At 46.5% G+C, this 23942-nt stretch overlaps 7 protein-coding genes across 7 annotated transcripts; 3 read left to right on the top strand and 4 right to left on the bottom strand.

Moving 5' to 3' along the window:
- Positions 1 to 993: 993 nt before the first annotated feature.
- BP5553_01751 (Sensor histidine kinase regulator) lies at positions 994 to 4780 on the bottom strand (the record flags this gene model as incomplete). The annotated part of the gene is made up of 5 exons (XM_032010374.1): positions 994 to 1048; positions 1095 to 1246; positions 1296 to 3290; positions 3370 to 3473; positions 3508 to 4780. 5 exons carry the CDS (start codon positions 4778 to 4780, stop codon positions 994 to 996), a joined length of 3579 nt encoding a protein of 1192 aa, XP_031874428.1.
- Positions 4781 to 6824: 2044 nt separating this feature from the next.
- Positions 6825 to 8479, bottom strand: BP5553_01750 (Uncharacterized protein; the record flags this gene model as incomplete). The annotated part of the gene is made up of 5 exons (XM_032010373.1): positions 6825 to 7361; positions 7417 to 8019; positions 8071 to 8245; positions 8296 to 8318; positions 8372 to 8479. The coding sequence occupies 5 exons, from the start codon at positions 8477 to 8479 to the stop codon at positions 6825 to 6827; spliced, it is 1446 nt and encodes a 481-aa protein (XP_031874427.1).
- A 751-nt stretch (positions 8480 to 9230) lies between these two features.
- On the top strand, positions 9231 to 11256 carry BP5553_01749 (Uncharacterized protein; the record flags this gene model as incomplete). The annotated part of the gene is made up of 6 exons (XM_032010372.1): positions 9231 to 9441; positions 9501 to 9694; positions 9752 to 9916; positions 9969 to 10134; positions 10183 to 10944; positions 10997 to 11256. The coding sequence occupies 6 exons, from the start codon at positions 9231 to 9233 to the stop codon at positions 11254 to 11256; spliced, it is 1758 nt and encodes a 585-aa protein (XP_031874426.1).
- Positions 11257 to 12623: 1367 nt separating this feature from the next.
- BP5553_01748 (uncharacterized protein) lies at positions 12624 to 14534 on the top strand (the record flags this gene model as incomplete). Its single annotated transcript, XM_032010371.1, has 4 exons — positions 12624 to 13655; positions 13688 to 13779; positions 13830 to 14116; positions 14170 to 14534. The coding sequence occupies 4 exons, from the start codon at positions 12624 to 12626 to the stop codon at positions 14532 to 14534; spliced, it is 1776 nt and encodes a 591-aa protein (XP_031874425.1).
- A 54-nt stretch (positions 14535 to 14588) lies between these two features.
- On the bottom strand, positions 14589 to 18073 carry BP5553_01747 (uncharacterized protein; the record flags this gene model as incomplete). The annotated part of the gene is made up of 7 exons (XM_032010370.1): positions 14589 to 15149; positions 15207 to 15508; positions 15574 to 15642; positions 15804 to 15861; positions 16606 to 17050; positions 17106 to 17492; positions 17547 to 18073. 7 exons carry the CDS (start codon positions 18071 to 18073, stop codon positions 14589 to 14591), a joined length of 2349 nt encoding a protein of 782 aa, XP_031874424.1.
- Positions 18074 to 18828: 755 nt separating this feature from the next.
- Positions 18829 to 20531, top strand: BP5553_01746 (uncharacterized protein; the record flags this gene model as incomplete). The annotated part of the gene is made up of 3 exons (XM_032010369.1): positions 18829 to 19002; positions 19056 to 19270; positions 19328 to 20531. 3 exons carry the CDS (start codon positions 18829 to 18831, stop codon positions 20529 to 20531), a joined length of 1593 nt encoding a protein of 530 aa, XP_031874423.1.
- Positions 20532 to 21044: 513 nt separating this feature from the next.
- On the bottom strand, positions 21045 to 23115 carry BP5553_01745 (uncharacterized protein; the record flags this gene model as incomplete). Its single annotated transcript, XM_032010368.1, has 9 exons — positions 21045 to 21377; positions 21460 to 21723; positions 21772 to 22109; positions 22200 to 22272; positions 22326 to 22419; positions 22470 to 22533; positions 22587 to 22627; positions 22681 to 22689; positions 22751 to 23115. The coding sequence occupies 9 exons, from the start codon at positions 23113 to 23115 to the stop codon at positions 21045 to 21047; spliced, it is 1581 nt and encodes a 526-aa protein (XP_031874422.1).
- Positions 23116 to 23942: the final 827 nt, after the last annotated feature.

Genomic DNA, 23942 nt, shown 5'->3' with positions numbered 1-23942 from the left:
CCGCAACATGGAGAACTATACAGGTCTTACTTACTAACCCCAGCATGCTTTGCAACTGAGGTCATTGGCTTTCGAGCCGAAGTTGCAATTTGTTTTGCACATGATTGCCAAAAACTAATGATTGTAACTGCCTTATTCGGTAGTGGACCACTCCGGTTAATTATGCAGGTGGAATTCGAACCCAATTGAGCAGATGGCAATTGAGCTGCCATTTAAGAATGAGCCTGGGCGTCATGGGGTCGGTTCGCTGAAATGGACGCCGAGCCTCTAACGCGAGTTTCTCGTTAAATGTAAAGCTGTCCTCTCTCGTTCTGGGAGAAAGAAGTGGCTTTTATACTTAATTAGAGAAGCTTCAGGAATTATATAGAGGTAACTAAAATGCACCAAAGGAAGAAGTATGTTATATGACGTTCCTTCCAGTTTTGACGTCTCGCGTATAGCGTCTTGTTTTTGGCCCTTGAAATCTTGGATACGAGCAAAGCAAGAGCTACGATAAATGTAGATATAGTTGTTACCTGGATTAGTTCGATACTCCTAAGAGCAGCCTAATTTCTCGTCTTCATCCCCAAATCTCAACTTCCAAGCGCTTGGGAGCTTGCCTGTTCAGGCACGATTTAGTAGCTGCAGGAGTCTTTAACCCTGGGATTATTTACATAGGCTGTATTATATACCTATATATACATCGGTGCGGAATCGGCTATTTGCGTGTTCTCCCAACTCCCAACCATTGATGCATTGTTTCGTTTACCTATGATCAACGTATTTATTACATGTAGCGCTTTGCTGTCTCAGAAATGACATTTTAGTGAATAGGCCTCAACGGCGACAAAGTATCCCTTGCACGATAACAGCCTTCAGTCAGCTGTAGAGACCAACAACCCAGAAAATCACTCCGAATTTCATGCCATGAACCAACCTCCTCTTTCCCAATTTCCTGGATTATAACGTGCCTCGCATCTCAATTGAGGGTCTTTAATGGCCCGAAGCAGAAAATCAAGCCTTCCAAATTCGATCGGCTTTAAGATCCAAGCATCGAACCTGCAAACCACTCCATAAGCATATGCTGTATTTGATTTACCGAAAGGGAGACATACCCGTTTTGTAAATATTCAAATCTGTGTTCCTCGGCTAGAGATGCGGAGACTGCAATAATCGGTACTCGCGGCCGCGATTTCAACTGTCCTTTCGAATCTTGTTCGAAGCAGCGTATCATTCTGGTTGATTCTACTCCATCTACCAACGGCATCTGGAAATCCTTAGCATGCTAAATATAGTAAAGAGAAAAAAGACGCTACCTGTATATCCATTAGGATAACATCGAAATTGTGTGGCTTTGAGGAGAATTGATCATGGCACTCCTGGCCGTCAATGGCAACTTGTACTTCATGACCAGCCTTTCGTAGTCTCTTGCTTAGAAGTTTTGCGTTGATCGGGTTGTCCTCTGCGATCAGCACATTCAAATTCCAACTTATGGCAGGATCAATCTGGATTTCAATAGTATTAGATCTGCATTTGGAAGGTTCCCTGCCGAGCTGGTCACTGATGCTCGCGCGCCTAGCAATAAATGGCCCCGGCACATCAGACTGTTGGATGTCAGGAATCGATGCCTTCGAACTTCTATCGGGTAGGGATCCCTCAATCTTCCGTTCCCTTATTAATTCTCGCGGAGAAGCCGGGAAGTCCTGCGAACGGCGAGGTGGTGATATTTCCGCTGCTGATGCGTGCTCGAACGGTATCTCTATCCCGAAGATAGTTCCTTTGCCAAGTTCACTGAGGACTCGGATCTGGCCATTCATATTTCGAACATATCGAGCTACGACAGCAAGTCCTACACCCAATGATGTAGAGGTGTGCGCGCCGCTCGAAGGTGAACTATCGCTAGACAGGGACGCTTCATCAACGACCTGCTCAAATTCTGAAAACAGGCCATCTAATTGACTCTCAGACATCCCAATACCGACATCCTGGACTGTAATGCCTACCACCGACATGTCGCCGTTGGTTCTGAGAAGCTGGATATCAACCTTAATACCGCCTTCCAACGAGTGTTGAAACGCGTTACTGGTGATGTTCGACAATACTTGGTGCAGCCTTACAGCATCTCCTTTGACCATCCCGGGTATACCTTGGTGTGTTGTAACAATCAGATCGAGATCTTTACGAGTTGCCTCCTTGCGAAAAGCTGTTATAGCATCGCCTACAGTTGCGCAGAGATCAAAAGTATCTTCCAAGGAGTTGATTGGGCCTTCTTCTGCTTTTGTGAGATTTAATAAGTCATCAATGACGTATATCAATGACCTTGACGCTTTATGGGCTTTTCCTAATAGGTCTCGAGTAGAATCATCTACTTTGTTTTCGAGCGCCATCTCCAAGTAATTAACGATTGCGTTGAGAGGCGTCCTGACTTCATGTGAAGAATTGCTTATAAGTAGACGGGTCAGTCGACTGGTATGGCTTGATGACTCCTTCTGTCGCCAGATCTCGATGAATCGGCCGTAGAGGAGACCCAATACGGCTGCAGTCTCCACTTGGTCCTCGCTCCAGTGTTTACTTTTACCAACAACAGTCTCGGTCCAACGCTTGAAGCTTGTCCGGGGTTCGAGATACTGGCCACCAGGACGAAAAGTCTTGTCATGGGGATTCCCAGCCCATGTGACCTCTTTAAGTTGTCCCTTTCTGAAGAACACGAGAAAATCATGGCCTCCTATACTTAGTGGGATGACAAGAATTCCCGAAAGGATATGAAGCCCAGGCGCATATTTGATATCTGGAAAGTCTGCATTGATATTTTGCGAAGATGTTATTCTTGTAAACCGACGGGTCTGTAGATACGCAAGTATAACCAGGGCCTCTCGATAAGGGTCCGGTCGTCCAATCGCCCGTGCTTCATCGTGGATGTTGAGGAGTCCGAAATCCGCTTCGAAGACACGGAGCAAATCCGTAGAGGAGGCGGCAATAAAGCCGGATGGAGACTGTGCTGGAGGTGCTGATGTTGGGCGTCTTCTCGATTGGAGACGTTGCAACATTAGCAGGCGCTCGATATTCGTCGCCGCACAGTCCCCAATGTTCCGGCACAATGCGCGGACTGGCAACGACACCGGGATACTCACACTTCCATATGTGTGGCAAGCAATGAGACCCCATAGATCGTTATTTATGACGATCGACACCGACATGGAAGAGCGAACCCCCATGTTTCCCAGGTATTTAATATGGATAGGAGACATTGCGCGCAAATATGAATGGGTGAGGTCAAGTGGAACAGCGAAGTCCGTAACGTCACGACATACCTACATAACAACCATCAGTTTTGCTTCTGGGGGTATGTATATTCTGGAAAAGCCATAGGCTGGGAGGCCAGGGACGTACTAGTCTTGCTGTCTCCGCATCCCGATCATGTAGAATGCGAACTCGATTCTTCACATACAAACCTCGGGCTTGTTTGGGTATATCCGAGGCAGGGAAATGCAGCCCTGTTCTACACAATCAGAAACTATGCATTTTTACTATTAGAAGCAGACTTGCCTCGAAAAAGATCAGGACTAGCCTTGGGGTTGAGGAGCTCGGCTTCGACGCACCCGTTCTTCTGCTCGTCGAAGCGGTAAATCATCACTCGATGAAAGCGTGTCAACTCCTCAATAAGTCCCACCACAATGTCTAAGACTTGTTGCACCGATGTGGCACTTGTGAGTTGTTCTTGGGCTTGACTCATCGCATTGAAAGTATCCATTGATGAGAGACGGGTGTTTTTTCTACGCTTAGCAACCTCAAGGATCCTGAGAGGTGTACTTTTGCTCGTTGTACTTTGCGTTAGTTCCTCGGGCGATACATCCATATCCACAGCAGAGAACGGTTCCGCAGGTAAGGACGCCTCGGCGTCAGGATGGCTGTTATAAAAGACTTCAGTATAGTGCTCGAACTCACATATTATGAGGTGCTTTGAATTTGGCGATAGATGAATAGCACACCAAAGGGAAGTTTGAGACCCGTCCGGCAAAATAATAGAGACCGGAAGGACGTCCGAATGAACATCTTGGCCTGGTAGAGCAGGGTTACTTAAGATGTGAGAAATAATAGCCGCCATATCCCCCCGGTCTTCCGGACGTATGATGTCTAGAAACGACGTCAAACCAAATAGCTGCTCCGGGTTGTATCCGAGAATATCGAGCGAGTTCTCACTACAGATCCGAGCTTCGAGCGCACCGGTCCCGTTATATTTCAACGCGATCAGCGCCCCAAACCGCTGGATTGCTCCTGGTATGTGGATAGGCTCATCCTCGCACCGAGTAAAGGTGGGTTTGAGGCGATCTGCGACTATGCCTTGCGACACGCCTGGAGCGCCCGACTCTGATGGGACAAGCCTGGACCTTTCGGTAATCCGCCGCCCGGTTGTCAACTCATCCACGGCCAGATTATTTGCACCCACGAGTGGAGCTGAGACGGTTTCGATGGCAGCATCGCTAGGTGCGGGGAGGTTTGGGTTTGGAGAGGACGAGGAGTCGGGCTCGAGGGAGCTGCTTTTTGATTCAAAACCCCCACCACCAGTCTGTTCCCCATGTATCACGAGGGATGGTATCGCATTCCCATCGTCCGCACTCTTCGATAGCTCACGCTGAGGATGTCCATATTCCCTAGACCTGTGGGTGTGGCTCGTGGTCGACCGCTCCGTAGCATCAGCGACTAGATTGCGGATGGGAAACACTCGTTCGACGCTGAAATCGCATGCCGCCAAAAACTGGACAGGAGCTGGACGAGTAACACCACTATCGGCGGAAGCCATCGGGCATGCTGGTGCCGGTGCGTGGAGACAGTCGAAGGGCGCCACCCGTAGAGGGCTCTCTGGAAATCAGCTGTGCAATGAGGCAGAGCTAGGATGTTTCGGGATCGCGCGATAAGGACATTGAAGCTCTCTGCAGACGCAGTGTTAGTAACTTCGTGTCAAAGGAGTCATGTGTTTTGTTAAGTAGCACTTATCAAACCACAGCTAGGATAGAGGTCAGACCTGATTGCGCCAGTGAATTTGGATTAATGGGTGGTGGGGAAGCTATTCGCGTAAGGAATTATAGATGCAGATGTTAATGTCGATGTTGAATGCCGATATTGGTATTAAGGGAAATTTTGATAGCTAGGCCTGGGCCCGCAGGGGAGGTTGTATTCAATGCCTGATGTGTCGGGTGCATCTTATCCAGGCATCAACCGCCAACCAACATTTCGACACAAATTCTCACTGAAGAATCTCTCCACCCAATCTCCCAGCGATACCCAGTCCACCTCCAATATCATTTCCCCCCACCTTGAGTTCAAGCAACGAAGAATACTCCGTTGACAAGGAGATCACCCATTTTGTCGAGAGGACGTTAGCAACTCGCTCAGAATGTGATTCCCGCGCGGAGGAGGCAAAGTCGTTCCGGTGGCCGTGCAAGGTGTATGCAGCTACTCCGTGTACGCCGGACCAAACAACGACTTCGCGGTCCAGTTCCACCTGAGGTTTCTTGAGCTAAGAGAGGAGATTACGACTCTCGCCAGAGGGATCTATGGATCCTTGGTACCCCAAGTTTTCTTCAAGGTCAGATTGGGAAGATGTAGATGCCGATGGGAGGGAACATCTTTATGTTTAAGTTATGAGTCGAGGTCAAGGTATTAGTCATTTAGACTTTATTCTGGCACATAACCTGCCAGAGAACTCGCCTGAGTATTTTACATGGAGAAAGAATCTAATTACCGACGTCGAAAATTTTGTCTAGCTCTGTTTACAGAGTCATATCAAACGTTAATCACATATTCTGCAGGTTCTTTGCTCACGTGTGGAATGCTCGGCAGGAGGTCGAACAAGCCTACCTCGACGGTCCTTGCTATAGATATTAGAATGCACTGCGGCTATGACTTGTCTCGTTGCCGGACCGCTTCCACCGTATAATTCAAAAGTCTCTCGACTCAATACCAGCTATTTCTTTCTCTCCCAATAGTACTCCTTCACAAGGATGTTGGTACTTGTAATATTATGGTGGATAATACATCTTGCCAACTAGTTGGAGTAATCGACTGGACTGAAGTTGAAATTTGCGCGTTCGGGCTAAACTTGCACTCTTTCCAGTCCCTATTAAGCAAATTCCATCTTATGAAACATTCTATGACTGCGAATCAGATGAGATAGGCCTTATTTAGTCTCTAGATCATTTTAGAATCAAGAGTGATTCTTGCTACTATTTCTATAAAATTTAGGAATACAGAGTTTTGATATCTGTTCAGTAAGAAGGTTTCAAGTTGCTAAGCAACCTAATTTTGGCTCGGGAGCTACTTTATATCTTTGTACGAAGGGTTTCGAGATATAAGCCTGCTTTTTCTAAAGAGAATGGACGAAAAAAACTTGAATAGGCCAACGAACACAAGGATTAGTCAGATAAGCTGTAAGATAACATACTTTACAGTGACGAGACTTTGGTACAGCCTAGGAAGCATACTCCTGTGTAGGTAGCAAAGAGAATTAGAGAACTAGAAAGTGTATCACAAATCACAATGGCTGCGTACAACCTCGGCATTAAAGGAAGATTGGATAGATGTTTTAAAAGTCTTATAAATAGGAAATACAGGAAGTACCGAGGACGGTTTTAGGAAACATATTAGAAGCAGATTAATGAAGCTTCTTATTGTAGTGTTCTATCCTTGTTGTTAACGATATTCTACTAGAAAGACTGCACCTGCCGGTACTAGTGTTTCCGAGGCACGAAGGCGATCTCGAGAGTTAAGTAGCTCAATCCGTTGTTCTAGGAGACATCTAATTTGTAGAGATATAATACCTAAAATGAAAGTTCTAAAATACAACCCTAAAGCTTATTTACTCCATTCATAATTGCTTCAACCTCCTTTGCATGCTTTGAGAAGTTGTCCACCAGGTTGTCCCACATTTTGGGGTCGTGTTCGTGCTTTTTGTCACTATTCCAAGCCCAATCCGTAATGGTAAAGGGCATAGCGGACTCAAACATGAATGCAATTGCCCCCTTCGATATTTGCATTTCAGGAGGTACATCTTCTGACGCAGCTTTAAACTCCTCATATGCGACACCGTGAGGTACCATACCGCACTCAAACGAGACACCACCGGGCTGGAAATCATCTGAACGCCCACCATAATCACCGTATATAAGTCCCATAAGCTCAGAAGCGACGTTCCGGTGATAGTATGGGGGCCGGTATGTGTGGGACGCTACATCCCAACGAGGAGAGAATATGAGAATGTCAGCCAGGGGAGCTGTCGGATCACGAGACCTTGCAGTCAATACGCAGAAAACGGAGGGGTCGATGTGGTCCACGGAAATCGAACCAACGTTGACGAATTTAGTCAAGTCATATTTGTAAGGGACCTTCAATATGTTAGCACAATACAAAATCGGACTATGCATGGAAATTTAGTCTTACGTAGTTTCCATGCCAAGCAACTACATCGAAGGGCGAGTGGTTTTGCCTACTACTGAAAAACTTTCCACCAAGCTTGTATACGATATCCCACTCTTCTTGCTTGACTTCGTATTTCGCACATGGATGTAAGAAATCCCGAGCGTTGGCAAGGCCGTTGGCACCGAGAGGCCCAAGCTCGGGGAGTTCAAAATTGGCACCCCAGATCTCAAGGATATATCCTCTAGAAGGTCCATCTGGCAGGTCGACTCGAAATCGTTGCCCTCGTTGTATTACCACAATCTCTCCTGGCTGGACTAGCAAAGGACCGAATTCTGTCTGAATATCCAATGCGCCCTGTTGTGGAACAATGCAGAAATCACCATCTGAATTGACGAATGCTCTTTTCCCCATATTCTTGTTGGCAGTATAAATGTGTGTGGCTAGACCTTCGCGAAGGGTGGGGTCTCCTGAGCCGGCGATTGTCTTTAGACCTGTAATGAAATCTGTATCTTGGCCGCTGGGAATGTCGAATGGAAGCCAAGCAACTTGTTGAGGGGAAACGTGCACACGCGGGTTGAGCGGTAGAAAGTTTGCTTCAGTGTCCTTGTTGTCGGGCATCTCAGTCTACATGAAATATCAGCGAGAGAGCAAGACAACGGTTTATATCAAGCTCACAAATCCTTGATGTGCAACTGCCGGTCGCACCCTATAGAGCCACGACTTCTTATTCATATGACGAGGTGCCACGAACGCGGAGGCTGTCATTTGTTCTGCGTACAGCCCGAATCGAACACATCGTGGGCTGTTTTGACCTCTTGGTATGGTTCCAGGAATAGCTTCAGATTCGAAACTAATATGATGGTCAGATTTTGGCTCCTGCAGTGCCTCGAAATTACTTACTGGTTGTTAAAGCCTGGTTGGTACTATATGACTGTTAGAATAGCGGGTTCAACGACAAAATGTTTAGTTGCATTACCTCGTACTTGTCATTTTTCCGAACCGCAAACGAGGGTATGGTACCGTCTTTCTGGGTCTCGGCCCAATGAAAGATGTTCTGATAATCTAGACTGCTGTTGTTGTCCATTTTCTTATTCTATAGTCATCCAAAAGTGTAAATGATACTTGAAACGGCTGAATCAATAACACACAGTTGCACGACCTCAGCAATAAATAGGAGGGGAAAAATGAAGATGGTGACTGTTGTTCGTTGATGGATGAGGAATCTGTATTTCCAGTATAATATAGATATACGTTCTTCATGGCGTTCAACAATTCAAGACCCCGCGACGGAAATCCCCCTTCCCCCTTCCCCCTTGGCACCACACCACACCATCCCACCCCTGCCCCCACGCTCCGGCCACCCCTGGCACTCTGCAGGGGCGTCTTAATACTCGGAAAACCCCCTTTCCCTTGACCCCACGAGAGCCATGCGTGGAAATTCTTCGGGATTACTGTAGTTTACCCCACCTCCAGTTCCCCCCAGACCATCCCACATTATTGGCATCTTGCTGTACCTTACATACTCGTTCCTAGGTAGGTATAGTTTGAAAGGTGGAGGATTTCCGGTGTGAGGCCATTCAGACACATTTTGGGGGATGGCGTTGCCACCGTCTCCATAGAACTTACGATATTGAGATGGCATGGAGCAAGGACGGATTCCCTCCTGATCTCTAGCTCTGAAGATATCGGGCTGCAGGGTAGGTACAATTATTTATCTCTCGTCCCTCTCTTATCCAAGCCGCAGAAAAACCCGTTCGTCCTCTTCGCCCCATGGTCCTATTCTCCAAACCATAAACAAGTACATACCACATATCCAAAACACTCTCCTAGAAGTCATGGTTTCAAAAGGGCAAGCAGTTGTTGAGGAGCGGCCAATCGATGCGAAGCGTCCTCTGAGAGTCATTTGTGTAGGGGCAGGTATCTCGGGGATCATTACCGCAATCCGATTTCCTCAGCGAATTCCCAATCTGGACCTCCAAATCTACGAAAAGAATACAGACATCACGGGGACGTGGTTCGAGAACAAGTACCCAGGTTGTGCGTGCGGTATGTGACTCGCCGTTCTACATTATGAATTGACGACTCATCTGTGATGGTGGAATTAGACATCCCAGCTCACACCTACCAACTTACATTTGAGCCAAACCTGGAATGGCCGCAGTTCTACGCGAAGGGTGAGGATATTTACAAATACTGGAAGAAGGTCGCCGACAAATATAATTGCAACAAGTACATAAAGCTGCAACACCAGGTCGTGGAGGCTAGGTGGTTATCTGAGGTATCCAAATGGCAAGTGATGGTCAGTATTACCACAGTGAGAAGAGCTTTTTGTCGGTTGTTGATCTTTCGCGGGTAGGTGAAAAATATTGCGTCTGGCACTGTATTCGAGGATTATTGCGATGTATTTCTATCTGCCAGCGGAGTTTTGAATGACTGGAAGTGGCCGTCCATACCAGGTCTTCAGAAGTTCAAAGGTAAGCTGCTGCACAGTGCCAGTTGGGATCAGAGTTACGATTATTCGGTAGGTACAGACTAAGAAATATGCACATGTTCTCTGTTGATGGCAATTGTAGGGAAAGCGGGTAGCGGTCGTTGGTTCTGGATCAAGTGCCATCCAAATTGTGCCTTCCATGCAGCCGATTGTCGAGCATATGGACCATTATGTTCGGGGGAAAGCGTGGATATCGACTACTTTCGCCGCAGAAAAGGTAAACGAACGTGGGGCCGGTCTTGATAATTGTACGTCCTGCCATCAGATTCCCAAGCCATTAATTAACATAGACTCAGTTTCCTTCACGGAAGAGGACATTGAAAGCTTCACACAGTCCCCCTCAACATACCAGAAATTCCGCAAGGACATTGAACTTGAGTTGCAATCCGGACACGCCGTAACCCTACGCGACTCGAGCGCGCAAGTCCAAGCCCTAGCAGACTTTACGGAGAAAATGAGGGCTCGACTTTCGAAAAAGCCAACTGTCATTGACCAAATAATGCCTAATTTCCCACCCGTCTGCAGACGTCTGACACCTGGACCTGGATACCTAGAAGCATTGGTTCAACCGAATGTTGATGTGATCTCCGCTCCAATCCAAGAAGTTACTGAAACCGGAATTGTCACAAGCGATGGTTCGGTAAGAGAGGTTGATAGCATTGTTTGTGCGACTGGGTTTGATACTAGTTTCAGCCCCAGATATCCAATATATGGGGTTAACGGTGTCAAACTGTCTGATAAATGGAGCGTAGTTCCAGAAACATACTTGTCGGTGGCTGCAGCTGGTTTCCCAAACTATTTCATGTACTTGGGACCTAACAGTGCACTGGGAACAGGGAATTTACTGGTCCTAATCGAGAGGATGGCAGATTATTTCACCGATGTCGTGGCGAAGATGCAACGCGACGATATTTCAGCTATCACAGTGAAAGAGGAGAGTGTCAGAAACTTTGTACAGCACTGTGATAAGTATTTCGAGAGAACAGTCTTCACGATGAATTGTCGAAGTTGGTACAAAGGTGGAACTGAGGATGGGAGAGTTTCTGCTCTATGGCCAGGTTAGCGTACTTACTTTATTCGCATTCGAATTTAACTAATCTTGCCAAATAGGCTCCTCACTTCATGCCATGGAAACCTTGGCACATCCAAGGTGGGAGGATTACGAGTACATCCATCGAAACGGGAATCCATTTGGCTGGTTTGGAAACGGGTGGACAGAGAATGAGATCAACCAAAACATCAATGTCGATTATCTGAACGAGGAGAATATCGATTATCCTCTGGTTAGGAAGGCGATTATCAATGGGGATCAGAACGTGAACGGTCATGCTTTGGAGAGTGATGCTCTATGGTTAAATGGGAAGTTGTGAAGGGATTTTTAGACAATTGAAGTTAGAGTAGATTCCTAACAGAACTCCAGGTCAGAAGACAGATAGGTAGATCTCTCGAATGCAATATCACCAACTCAATATAATGCGGGTATCCTCACCAAATCATCGCGTGCCAGGAGTTCTGCGAAAACTTCTCATTTCGAGCATGAATACCTGCTAAATCTTAAGTACATGAGAGTCAGAAGCCCACCTGTCTGCCATGCTTGGAATGGAAGACTCGGCAATATGTGGGTTGTTAGCTAACTCCGGTACTCCAAAGGGGCGGCTGTGACAGTGTACAGTACGAGCCAAGAAACCCTTGGACCCCACTGCTGTACTATCCGGCGAGGACATTCTTTCAGTGGGGTATTCGACTTGCTGTGACGGTCGGTTGAACCGTGTTTTCAAACAAACAGATATCTACAGCGGCGACTGAATTAATTACTGTATGTAAGTATGCGATACTCGACAGTAGAGTGTTTGAGGAAGTACGGCGTCGTGCCGAGGGCCTGGCAGGCTTCTTACCTTACTCGAGTACCCCAGTTGCGCCTAACGCACAGCAACACTTCTGCGGGGGGGAAAAAAGCACGTGCCCAGGTAGCAGCAGACCTGGCTTGCCACCCCCAACCAACCCTTTAACATCACATCACAGCTCATATTATCGTTCTATTTAACATCCAAAATTCGTTCCATATTGAACGCTTTACTACTCCTCTCTTTGGCATCGGTAGTCGCGGAGCTCACCTCATAGCATTTACCTCCCTCCTAACAATTAATGCAGCACAAGGACTTCTTCCATCACCACCACCTATCACCGCCATATCTCTCGCGCCTTTTCCAGTACCATGTCGGTATCCATTCTTGACCCGTCTCAAAAAGTCCGCCGGTGTTCGACTTGCAACAAGACGTTCACTAGGACAGACCATCTCAGACGCCATCAACTAAGACGTATGCCCAAGCATGCATTCTTCAGCGACCTTTTGGTGGACTGTTTACTGACCACAGGTGCAGATTCAGGCTTCAAACCATATGTGTGTATATTTTGTGACAAAGCCTTCACACGCACGTAAGAAAGCCCGACTCTCCCAGATTATCGTGCAATAACCATTCTGATTAGTGACAACCTGAGGGGTCATTACCCGACTTGCTCTCAACGAAGAGATCGCCAAATACCAGAATCTCGGAAAGGTGGTCGTAGATCACACGCTTGCGATGGGGCAAGTCTGAATCATACTTCCATAATCGGTTCGGGTCCTAATATCTTTAGCAGTGCATATCCATGAAAGTAGGCTGTGATGGGAACAGTCCTTGCAAACCATGTCGGCAGAAGGAGGTCGAATGTAAATTCTCGAAACTGCAAACAACAGATGCTATTATGGCATCGGATAGTATGTTCTCTTCTCATAAAAATATTTGGAACGAAGCCAGCTGATATTAAGTCTCTTGAAGACTCCACGGTATCAGATGAGCATAACACCGATATAGAATTGGATCGGTGCTCTGTTAAATTCCTTTTGAATGGTGGGACGGCAAGCTTCATCGAATACTTTTGCTTCCCTTCGCTCAACACTGGAACCAAACGAATGAATTCGTCCTTGGATGGATCAAACGATTCTGGCGTCTTACATGGCTTTCCAAGTCTCGCAGTGGGTGGAACCAGTTTTCCGAATCCATTCATGGATCAGCCTATTGACTGGTCACTATTCGACGATGAGAGTCTTCTAAACCTACTGAGTGGTGCATTCAATGGCATGGAAACCCACTCAGATAATCTTTTACCCTCGTTCTTCATAAGTGAAGAGCACGCATCTGCTCTTCCAATTGCGACAGCATTTCCAGGAGAATGGGAACCTCTAGGTATCATATCCGCCACTATCACGCAAAAGATATTGGATAAAACAATCTCTTCAAATGCCTCTGCGCAAAAACAAGCCCTTATCTTGCAAAAGCTAAACTATCTCTTCACTCCTTCAAGGATTACGAATTTAGTAAACATTTACTTTGAAACATGGCACAAGAACTGCCCAATTCTACATCGGCCATCTTTCAGTATTGAGACCGCACCAATAAACCTACTTACAGCCGTCATTATGATGGGAGCAATGTACTCACGGGTTGACGAGGAAATCAGTACGGCAAAACTAATTCTCGATCTGGCTGAACTTTATATATTTTCATCCGAGGATTTGACGGAAGAATTCGAAATTAAACAGATGCTTGGAGACTGGGAAAGTCCGTCTATTGATCAAGATGGCTTGGATATCACCAGCTACCAGAACCTTTCAGCGGCATATCTAATACTATGCGCCCAGTTCTGGGCAGGAACTTTAATTTCTAGAAAACGATCCATTGAGACAAGATTTGGAGTCCTGATCAAGGCAAGCTTTCCATCTTATAGAGTGTGTTTTCAACCACTAAAAATTAATTGCAGGTGGCTCGAAGAATAGGACTTACGAAAGCCCGACACGATCTTGAGGATAGCCTCGATGAACGCTTATGGATTCAAAACGAGGAGAGAATACGGTAAGTCGCCTACACTGCGCGTAATCTCTGTACTAATAAGCTCGCACAAGACTCATGAATGTAATGACGCTTCTTGACTGTGCCTTCTGCTTTTTTGCCAATTTTCCTTGTCGTTTGACAAACCAAGAAAGGGCTTTTGATCTCCCATCAGAGGAACACATCTTCGGATCCTCCAGACCCTTCTCTGAGCCAAACTTCGTCTCTAGTCGTCACCTTACCGTATTCGAAGCATACCAAAGTCTCTTCACACGACACTATTCTCAGCCAACTCAAGACCAAGAAAGAGAAATAAATCCATTAGCGTTAAATCTTATGGACATGTTTGTTCTGATTCATCGTAAGCTTCCGATGTTGTATACTGTTGTTTCCCCTAACTGATGCTACCCCCAGTTCTTTATGTCCAAACTCATAACCACATTACACAATATACATCCCTTATTCCTCAAGTACGTGCCGAGTTGGGGGGATCTACAGGACCTAGAACTCAGAACCCGTTATCAAAGTCCAGCCATGCGCACATTCAAGAAGCACTTAGTCAGTGGTGGTCCATTTGGGTCAGTGTTCGATCCAATATTCCAAACAGTACCTGGTCCATGCTCGGGTTCTTTAGGAATGGGATTAATTATTGGCTCGTAACGCAGCTTCTCATAAGCCATATGGGAAGTGTAGATGTAATGATGGGGATAGAAGTAGGATGTGAAGATATGTTGAAGCACTTGAAGGAACTTCTGAGAGATAGTGGCAGTGATGTTTAAAAAGGCATCTCTAAAATAATTTCGTGGCTTCATATTTCTTCTTCACTTGCTATGTTACACAGCCTCTGATTTCTTCCAGTCTGTTCCATCTCCAAGAAGGTCCTGTCCTCTGCTCAATACTCTGCTGACCTCCTTACCCAACCACTGTTCCTCAGTTGCATTGATGCCTTCTTCAATATCCCATCCTCTACCTCCTTCGACGAACACTGCTCTACCACTCCACTTCCCTGATTTTCCATCATCCCCAATTGCAACTTCGACAATAACCCTCCCTAAATCTGCTGGTGAGTTCACAGGCAACCCTTCCTTCAGCCAATTTTCTCTAATCCCCTCCACCATTCCAGTGTCTGTCATCCAAGGGCATATCGCATTGACTCGGATGTTGTGTGTTTTGGGCAAATATGTACGTAGGGAACGTAGCAAACCGAGTACGCCGTGCTTGGCTGCAGAGTAGGCGAATAGACCTGGTGTTTCTTTGAAGCCAGCGGTGGACGAAACGAGCACTAAACTTTTATCCTCATCTGGCTTTGCACCTTCTTTCAGGTATACAGCAGCAATACGGGCAAAATACAATGTCCCGACGAGATTCACGTCTATGACTTTGTTCGAAGGTTTCTAAATAACAAATCAGTGTCCGATTCAAACTGGGACAGTTGTGACCACAACACTTACAGATTTCACACTCTCCAAGCAAAGGCTTGGATCAAACAAGTTTCCAATCTCCTGTATCCCAGCATTGCTAACCGCAATATCGACTCTGCCATACATCCTCCAAGCTACCTGGAATAGGTTCAGGACCGACTCGTAGTTGGTGACATCTGTTTCGACAAAAGTAGTTTCTCCCACACCTTGGGAAGAGCGTAGGGCTACATCCAACTGCTGTCCCCCAGCGGCGTCCCAGTCACCGTGGATTATTTTTGCGCCGGACGAGTGTAGGAGAGAAACTGTCGAGGCTCCTATTCCCCGAGCGCTTCCTGTGCGGCTTTTAGCATAAGTTGAATTTAGTATACAGTACTAATTAACCTGTTATCACAACCACTTTGTCTCGCAGTGCTCCTAAGCTCTCCTCTCTCAGCACGATCGCCGTCATCCTGAACTCTTTTGCTGACTATTTGCAAGAGAAAAGGCTGCTTCACGGAAATCGTAGCTTGAACAATCAGACTACTACTTAGGTAATTGCAAACTTGACAAAAATTCTTATGCTTCTTTGAGTGCTTGACACCACTGCACTGGCCCTGTTTTCTTTTATTGATAGGGGGTTTCGCTTACTCGTACCCTGGGCGACGTCTGTGCTCGATACTCGGAAAACCCCCTGGGTTAAACGGGCCTAGTACGAAGTATTGGGTTTTCAGCTTCATTTAGCTTCATTTAATCCGCAGCCCACAAGTTCATTCGGAGGAAGGAAGCGGGGTAGTGAACATGTACCTAGGTAGTCTGCTTCGCCAAGGTTGCTGTGTTTCTCATGGTAATAGTACGCCACGGCCATGATATGATGCACGGTATCGCCTAGATGCGCCGAAAAGCCACCCACTTATAAAATCATCAATCATTATCACTTAGCTTGATCTTAGACTAAAGACATTCATTGCTCTACCATATCTTGTCATGAAGCTATCGAAACTATCCTTGGATTTTGCTGCAACTTGTCACACAATTCCTTGGGCAAACATTCTGATATGTTCCGCTCTGGGTGTAAATTAGACGTGACATGCCATATAGGTAACATTTGTGTTTGCTTGTGAGTAACGCCCAATTCACCAACTGTTGTAACTGGTATAATATACCATAATTGTCCTTTTCAGCTGGCTATGTACTCTGTCATATATTTTGTCGTCGCCTCAACTGCACAATAAGATTTGTTTGCTTATTAAACCAAAGATTCCTCGTCAATATCTCCTTCCCAGGGGCAAGGTCGATTGTGTAGGTCAATAGTATTTGCGGAATGAGCTTGTGCATCTCGCTGATTGAGATCTAGTCCAAATAATTATGTTAGCCAATATACTTTGTTTTGAGTGGAATTTTATCATCATGATTTCATGGAGATCTGAAAAGGAATTTTAAGATGACTTACATTTTTCCCTATGCAAGTTCGCGTTCCTGCTCCAAACTGTAACATGTATCTGTCCATGAACGTGGCATTTCCCTCTAACCAACGAGACGGTCTATACACGTCTGCGTCTTGCCCAAAAATATTGGGATCACGATGGATCACTGCAGCGTTCATTCCAAGTCTATACCCAGCCGGGATGTACTCACCGCAGACCTCCATACCTCCTTTGGGACTCAAACGGGGCATTGTAAGCTGCACACTAGGGTGCATGCGCATGGCTTCTTTAATGCAGGCGCATAGAAAGGGAAGCTTGATGGCCTCGGAGAACTTCACGGGAATACTTAGTTGACCCTCTGCAAATGCCTTGTCGAGTTCCGCGAGCACTTCCCGGTATACAGCCGGAGATTTCGCAAGGTAATAAAATACTGAACGCATTGCAATAGCCGTAGTATCGGAACCCGCAAACCTGTTTTGTGATGGGTCAGTCCCCTGATATTTCTGCAGCAAGAACACCAACTTACAGAGCAGAGTATGACTCCAACTCGATCTCACTCAGACCGAAGTCAAGCTTCGGACCTTTCTCTTTGCGAATATCCATGAGCTGCTGCAAAATATCACGTCGTTTGACGGTGTCAAATGAGCCCTCCGCATCTGCAAAGCGCTGTGTTACGCAGCTCTTGGCAGCTGCTGCAATGTGGTCGAGGGCCTTAAGAGCTATTTTTACTGAAGGAATCAAGACAGACGACAGGAAAATTACTGGGCGTGTAAATTTCGGAGCCACAGACGCAATACACAAAGTAGGCATTAACGCGTCCAATGATGCAATATACGACTCATGGTCGTGGCGATGCTCCATGAAGCCGAACATGCGCCCAAAATAGAGCTCGCCAATGACATCAAAGGCGTACCTAACAGTCAGATGTGAGATTTTGTACTTCATTGGCGTAGCTGGTCATTCTTACATTTGCAACCACTCTCCGAGATCAATTGACTCGCCCGTGTCAGCAAATTCTCCCAAGCGTTGGTTGAACAGCTCTGAACAGACATCGATGTATTCTTCCGATTGAAGGATGTTGGAGAGCGAGTAAACATGATTAACAATTCTCCTTCGCTCTGAATGAGATTTTTCGTCCGTGTTGCTGAAGTGGTCCGCATGTTTGCTAATGGCCGTGTTGCCGAAGACTGGGTAGAAATCGGATTTGGTGAGAGGGTTTTTCATCGGATAAATCGATTTTATGGCGTTTGGATCAGCAACAGCAATCTCGTTGGGCGCAATTCTAACTAGTGGGCCGTATTTTGCGTGAAGCGTTCGCTGCGTCTGTTCCATATCCCCACGGTAAAGCTTTTGCACAATCCAAACTCGGCTGACGGATGCCCAAAATGGTCCCGGGATCTTGCTGAGTGGATGTAGTGTTCTGACATAGATTATCCAGCATAGCGCATAGGTCACCAACGAAATAGGAAGTAGAACCAGGATAAGAATCTGCATTGCATTTCTGGTCACTAGAGACAAAAACATGGTGACAATATTATATGAAGGGCAAAATGAGTGCCCAAGAAGATAGACCAAGTAGGAGGTTAAGAACTTATAGACGCAAACAAGGACGCCTGCTAAACTTCGTCTCGCAGCGTTTAGGGTCAGTGAATGCTTGATAAGTGCATTTCTGGTCGAAGGAAGGATAGCCCTTCTATCGAATTCAAACGTAGGAGAGCGAATAGGCATGGGGCACCAAATCGCTGTGCTATGCCACTTACTAGCGCAGACCACGCATCTCGGGATGTGAGGGGGAAGGGGGTGGGGAAGAGGCGTTGCGGGGTTGTGGGGGTTGTGGGGGTGTTGGGTTCAATCATGTCGGCTCCAGCCCGGAAAACCTCCTGCAATCTAGTCCACTTTCAGATTCCCCACGATCTGGGCACACCGGCAGGCCTGGGCCCGGGATCCAGTCTACCGAAAACTCCTGCACTGCCCCCTGCACTCTGGGGAAACCCCCTGAGGCGTATCGTGCATACCCCGGTCCCGACCAGTCCGACAAGAAATCGCATTTGATCTCCGCAGTGGAGACCCCACTCCTAGGACTGGAATACCTCCTGGTGTCAGATGCTGCGTCCCCAATTCCCGGACTTCATAAGACTGGGCATGGATTTCTTACGATAAGTAGCTACGTCTTCCTCTGTCTAGCCTGACTTTGGATAGATAGCATTCAGATCGCCATCCAGACATCTTTTCAATCGGACAGGTTTACAATGGCATTCGAGAAAGAACCAATGGGTGCTGCCGATGTACAGCATCTAGAGTCACCCTCACTAAAATCTCACCATGCACCTCCTCAGTTTCAACAAGGAAATGAAGCGGTCCTCCTACGTATTGACGCTGGTGCGGAGGCTCCGACTTCAGTGAAGCTCGCAAAAGACGGTCACGTAAGTTGGCATGAAAACCAGCGAGTGGGATGTTGAAGGCTAATCTGGAATAGACTGTGCTTTTACCTCAGCCCTCGGACGATGTAAATGACCCTCTCAATTGGTCTTGGCGCAAGAAGCATATGATTCTTTTCATTGTGGCACTATCAGCGTTCTGTGGTGATTTTGGATCGGGAGCCGGTATCCCTTGTACTCTTCCTCAGGCTATTGAATGGGACATGGACCCTGTACATGTCAACTACGCCGGGAATCTCAATGTTATTATGCTGTAAGTACTTCCACGGACTAAGGAATCGAACTCTTACTGACGTGTAATCAAATCAAGAGGAGTTGGTGGTCTACTTTGGATCCCGCCTACCTACTTTTGGGGCCGAGCACCCGTCCTCTTCTGGACCCAAGTTATGGGCACCTTTTTTACACTAGGGTGCTGCCTTACACAAAGCTTCGAAACCTTTTACGCTCTAAGGGCCCTCATGGGAGTTACCCTTACTGCTTGCCAGGTGATCGGTCTGTCCTTTATCAAAGACATGTTCTTCTTCCACGAGCACGCGCGTAAGATTGGTCTTTGGGCTGCTCTCTTCCTACTTTCTCCATACTTAGGCCCACTGTTGGGTAATTTTATCATTGCGGGGACTGGAAACTGGCGCTTGTGTTTCTGGCTTGTCTTTGCTGTCTGCGGATTTGATCTGCTTCTAATAATACTTTTCGCGGACGAGAGTTGGTATCGCCGCGATATTCCGTATGAGAAACAACCCGAGCGTGGCTCCAGGCTCCTACGCCTAGTAGGCACCTGGCAGATTCGGGTCCATCACGGGTACTTCATGGAGCTGTGGCCATCTGTCTACCGCCTGGTTGCCCTGTTGCTCAAGCCCGTGGTGCTTCCCACCTTGCTATGGTATGGACTCAGTTTCATGTGGGCTATCGGCATCAATATCATGTCATCAATCCTTCTTGGCACCCCTAAAGAATCTGGCGGATATGGATTCACCGCCCGAGGGGTTGGATACATCTACTTTACACCCGTGGTAGCTGTTATCCTTGGGGAGATTTTCGGACACTTCTTCAACGACTATCTCGCAAACAGATACACCAAGAAACATCACGGAATATTCAAACCTGAAGCTCGACTACCAACATGTATGTTAGCTATCTGTCTCATGATCCCAGGCTTGATCATTGTTGGGCAAACACTGGCCCGTTCGCTTCATTATTCTGCCATCATTATCGGGTGGGGAATGTACGTTTTTGGAGTCATGCTTGGTTCGGTTGCTATCACTGCCTATGCGCTAGATTGCTATCCAAACGGTGCTGGAGAGGTCTCAGCTTGGCTCAATTTTGCCCGCACCGTCAGTGGGTTTTCCGTTGGTTACTTCGAGGTTGCGTGGGGTACTGCCAGCGGTTATGATGTGTCGTTCGGAATTCAAGCCGCAATTGTTGCAGCAGCAGCTGTGATAATGGTTTTGCTTTATATCTTTGGCGAGCGTTTGAGGTCTCGCGGCGGTCCCTTGACATTCAAAGGCACGTCGTGAGCCTTAAAAGGGCTGTTGGACGTAGGCCATGATCTAGATCCAGTAATCTGATCAAATCAGTTTGTAGGCTTACGCCAATTAACATATCAATATATATTTTCCACTTTCTTGCTGTAAACCTACACTAAATTAGCGGTGATATCGTGCAGATCTGTAACCTATTGATAGAGTTCTGTTCAAGTGTCTAATCTGTAAAAAGTATATCTTACGATAACCCCAGGTAATTGCACAGTTGTTTAGAACAGGTGGAGGCTGGAAGGAAGGATTGGGAGGCACGATATTACAATTCACTAACATCATTTGCTAGAATCATTGGCGGTAGGCCTAAACCTAGCGACTTATATTATAAGTCAAATATAATTGAGTAGCCCAAGGTTAAGAAGCATCTACTTCTATAATATACTTCTAGACATATATAGAAATGAAGAGCAGCAGTATAGACTTAATAGTGCTTCATATTAATAGAGAGACAGATAAGTAGAACGATAAAGAGAGTAGATTTAGCGTTTCTATCTATACACCTAGTAGTATAGCCTCTCTAAGCCTTAAACAGGCTTCCCACTGAACGCCTTTAAATGGCCAACCTGCGACTCCGTAGTGATTCTTATCGTAATTTTCGACTAGTTCCACTTCCAAGGAGCCTTCTGGGCCTAAAACAAGGGTATCGACCTTGCTATTGCCACTCGGCCAACCCAATCCATTTATAAACCGTATCCAAATATCAGCTACAGCCTTAGCGAAATCTGCGTCCATTGTTGAGAAGACTCCGTTGAAGTTTTGCAGCAAGTAAGCTACATCGAGCTCGTGGGATGCGGTACCTGTATACTTTCCCGGGAAAGGGTTTAACTGCGTTTAAAGCCTCATGTTAGGACTATGTGTAGTCGTCTAGATGTCGTATCTCGCTGTTCCTAAAAACAGATCAACATACCTGATTAAAGTGATATGTATGACAAGATGTACTGCCTCCAGTTTCATACGCCTGCGCAAGCTCCTTGGTAGGCAGATAAAACCCAATATCTGAGATAAGTTGGACAATACTGTCAACCAAAGTTGAATTGCTCGTGTTTTGTTGGAGATGATACGCATCCTTTACACTATCTCTATCCCCTTCCGGTATCGTTTGGTCGATGGCTCTGAGGACGGTGTCGAGTAAAGCTGGATGCCGTTGTATACGATCTTTGAAAAGAGAAGCCTGACAATTGATTTAGTTATAACTTGGCAAAGGCCAATCCGCACTCACGTCATGTAAAGTGCTGCCGAACACTACTTCAGTGCACCAGCTTGGTTTGCCGTATCTGCTGGACTCGTCGGATAGCCTTAGAAGATCAACTTTCTCAGGTAGAAATTCTCCTCCGGTGGTGGCAGTGAAGTACTGTGCGAATGGAAGTTTTGCTAGCAGATCTTCTATTGGTGTTACCCTCATCTTATGAATTCGATCAGTCACGCTCAGTTCAGCTAACCCTAACGCTTGCACATTTTGCCAGTATAATTCGTGCTGCTTGGCAGGCGTCCGGGGGTTTCGCAAGCTGGCATCACCACTCATGACTATAGCCCTATCAAAGGCTGGCTGTTTTGACGCTATCAGATGCGTAGATATAGAAACTACTCAATAGATTGAGTTATTACGGTCTAATGATGTCCTGAGGTATATATAGTAGAAAAACTTACTGGCGCCTGCAGATTCTCCCACAACAGTGATGTTTGCTGGATCGCCACCGAACTCTTCGATATGGAGCTTAACCTGGGAGTTATTATCAGCATAATATTCATTCACATATCTCAATGATTTCATACCCATTCAAATGCGCAGGCTTGATCCAAGAAACCAAGATTTCCCTCAGTGCCTAGCTCATCAGAGGCGAAAAAGCCTAGAATGCCGAGTCGATAACTTTAACGGCCACGTGAGTTGGTAGAACAATACTAGGAGGAGCCACATACTTAAAGGAGATACCAATAATCGGATGGCCAATGTCGACGGAACGCGAGACGAACTTCTGCAAATCTGTGGTGCATTGATCAGTTGGGAGCAAAAATGATAACCCTTAGAGACTTTACCATATTGTGGCCACGACGAACTACCTATAGCAAAACCACCTCTAAAGAGTTTTAGCTTCACGTATAAAATGTAGATGATATCGTTTTGTCTGACCCGTGTACCCTAGTCAGCAGTTAGTTGATTGAATTACTACATGCAGTCCATAGTTGGTTTAGCTACATACCATATCATTACTGGTAGAGCGGAAGTGCGAGACGCGGTGCTCGGGGTAGTGACGACGGCATTAAGGCATTCATATTCAGATGAATAGGAGGGTTCATAAGGCAGCTTCACATCCCCATATAACTTCATATCATAATCCCAACCACCAGCAGGTTGCGGGCAGATTGGGCCATGCACGGTGCCGTCATATTCAACGGGGCTGAGTTTCGAACGGGCGATCCGTGGTTTCTGCCAGCGATCTGGAATATCGGCATATTTTATATTGCGATACTGGACAGTTTTAATATCATCGGAAAGTGCCCCCCGAATGAGCCCCAGTGAGCGATGCTCCAGGGCCATTGTCTTGTCTCCATTTGTAGAGTTCATGGCTAACAGAACGCTGCTGTCGCTCGAAATTAGGTTGCTTTCTTGTTACTTTTGCGACTGCGATCGTTGCCGTTGTGTAAGAGATACATAAAGGACGAAAGGAGAGGCCTTACCTCGCTATAGTCTTCAATTTATTCTCCGGGAAAGAACGGGCCGCAGCTATCCCGCTATATTGTACCACTAAACCCCACTTCTACATTTCTAAGACCTTGGTAGGGGGTTTTCCGGCTACCTCGCTGCCGCTATCTCAATTTGAAGTAGAAGTACCAAGATGCTTTACTTTGATGTTTTTAATTCATGCACGGCAGCCCCCAAACCAAGTCCACTTGAAGCTCCTGTTGTGATGGTGACTTTACCTTTCAAATCCGTTAGGGTCGAGGAATCGATGCTGAATTCCATGGTTGAGGCGGTAGCTAATATGAACTCTTCAATGTCAAGGAATAGAGTCGTAAATATTCCATGTGGCTACTGCAGGTGGAGGAGGTCAAAAGATTAGAGAATAGGTCATATTGCTAATGGATTGGTTAGCGGGCTGCGGCGCGAATAGTGGGATAATTATTTAATAGTACCCCGCCGGCAATGGGGCCAGGCCACATGCCGAGGACGGCTATGTCGGAAATCCCCCTCCCTCCCTAAAACTTGGGGTAGGCGTCTCCCTTCCCCAACGCAAACCCCTATTTATACAAGACCACTTCGAAAGAGCAGGGGTAGCTGGAGGGGAAGATCGCGCTATTCTTCGTTCTCACTACTCACAACTCTCACCCCTCCGGAATTTCTTGCAATCCTTATTATTTTCATAAACCTCGGGATTCTAGCAATTGGCTACA

Source organism: Venustampulla echinocandica (genome assembly GCF_003357145.1).
Source record: "Venustampulla echinocandica strain BP 5553 chromosome Unknown scaffold_0, whole genome shotgun sequence".
NCBI classification, from domain to species: domain Eukaryota; kingdom Fungi; phylum Ascomycota; class Leotiomycetes; order Helotiales; family Pleuroascaceae; genus Venustampulla; species Venustampulla echinocandica.
Note: the sequence above shows the minus strand (reverse complement) of the source record. Positions and strands in the feature narration are given on the sequence as shown.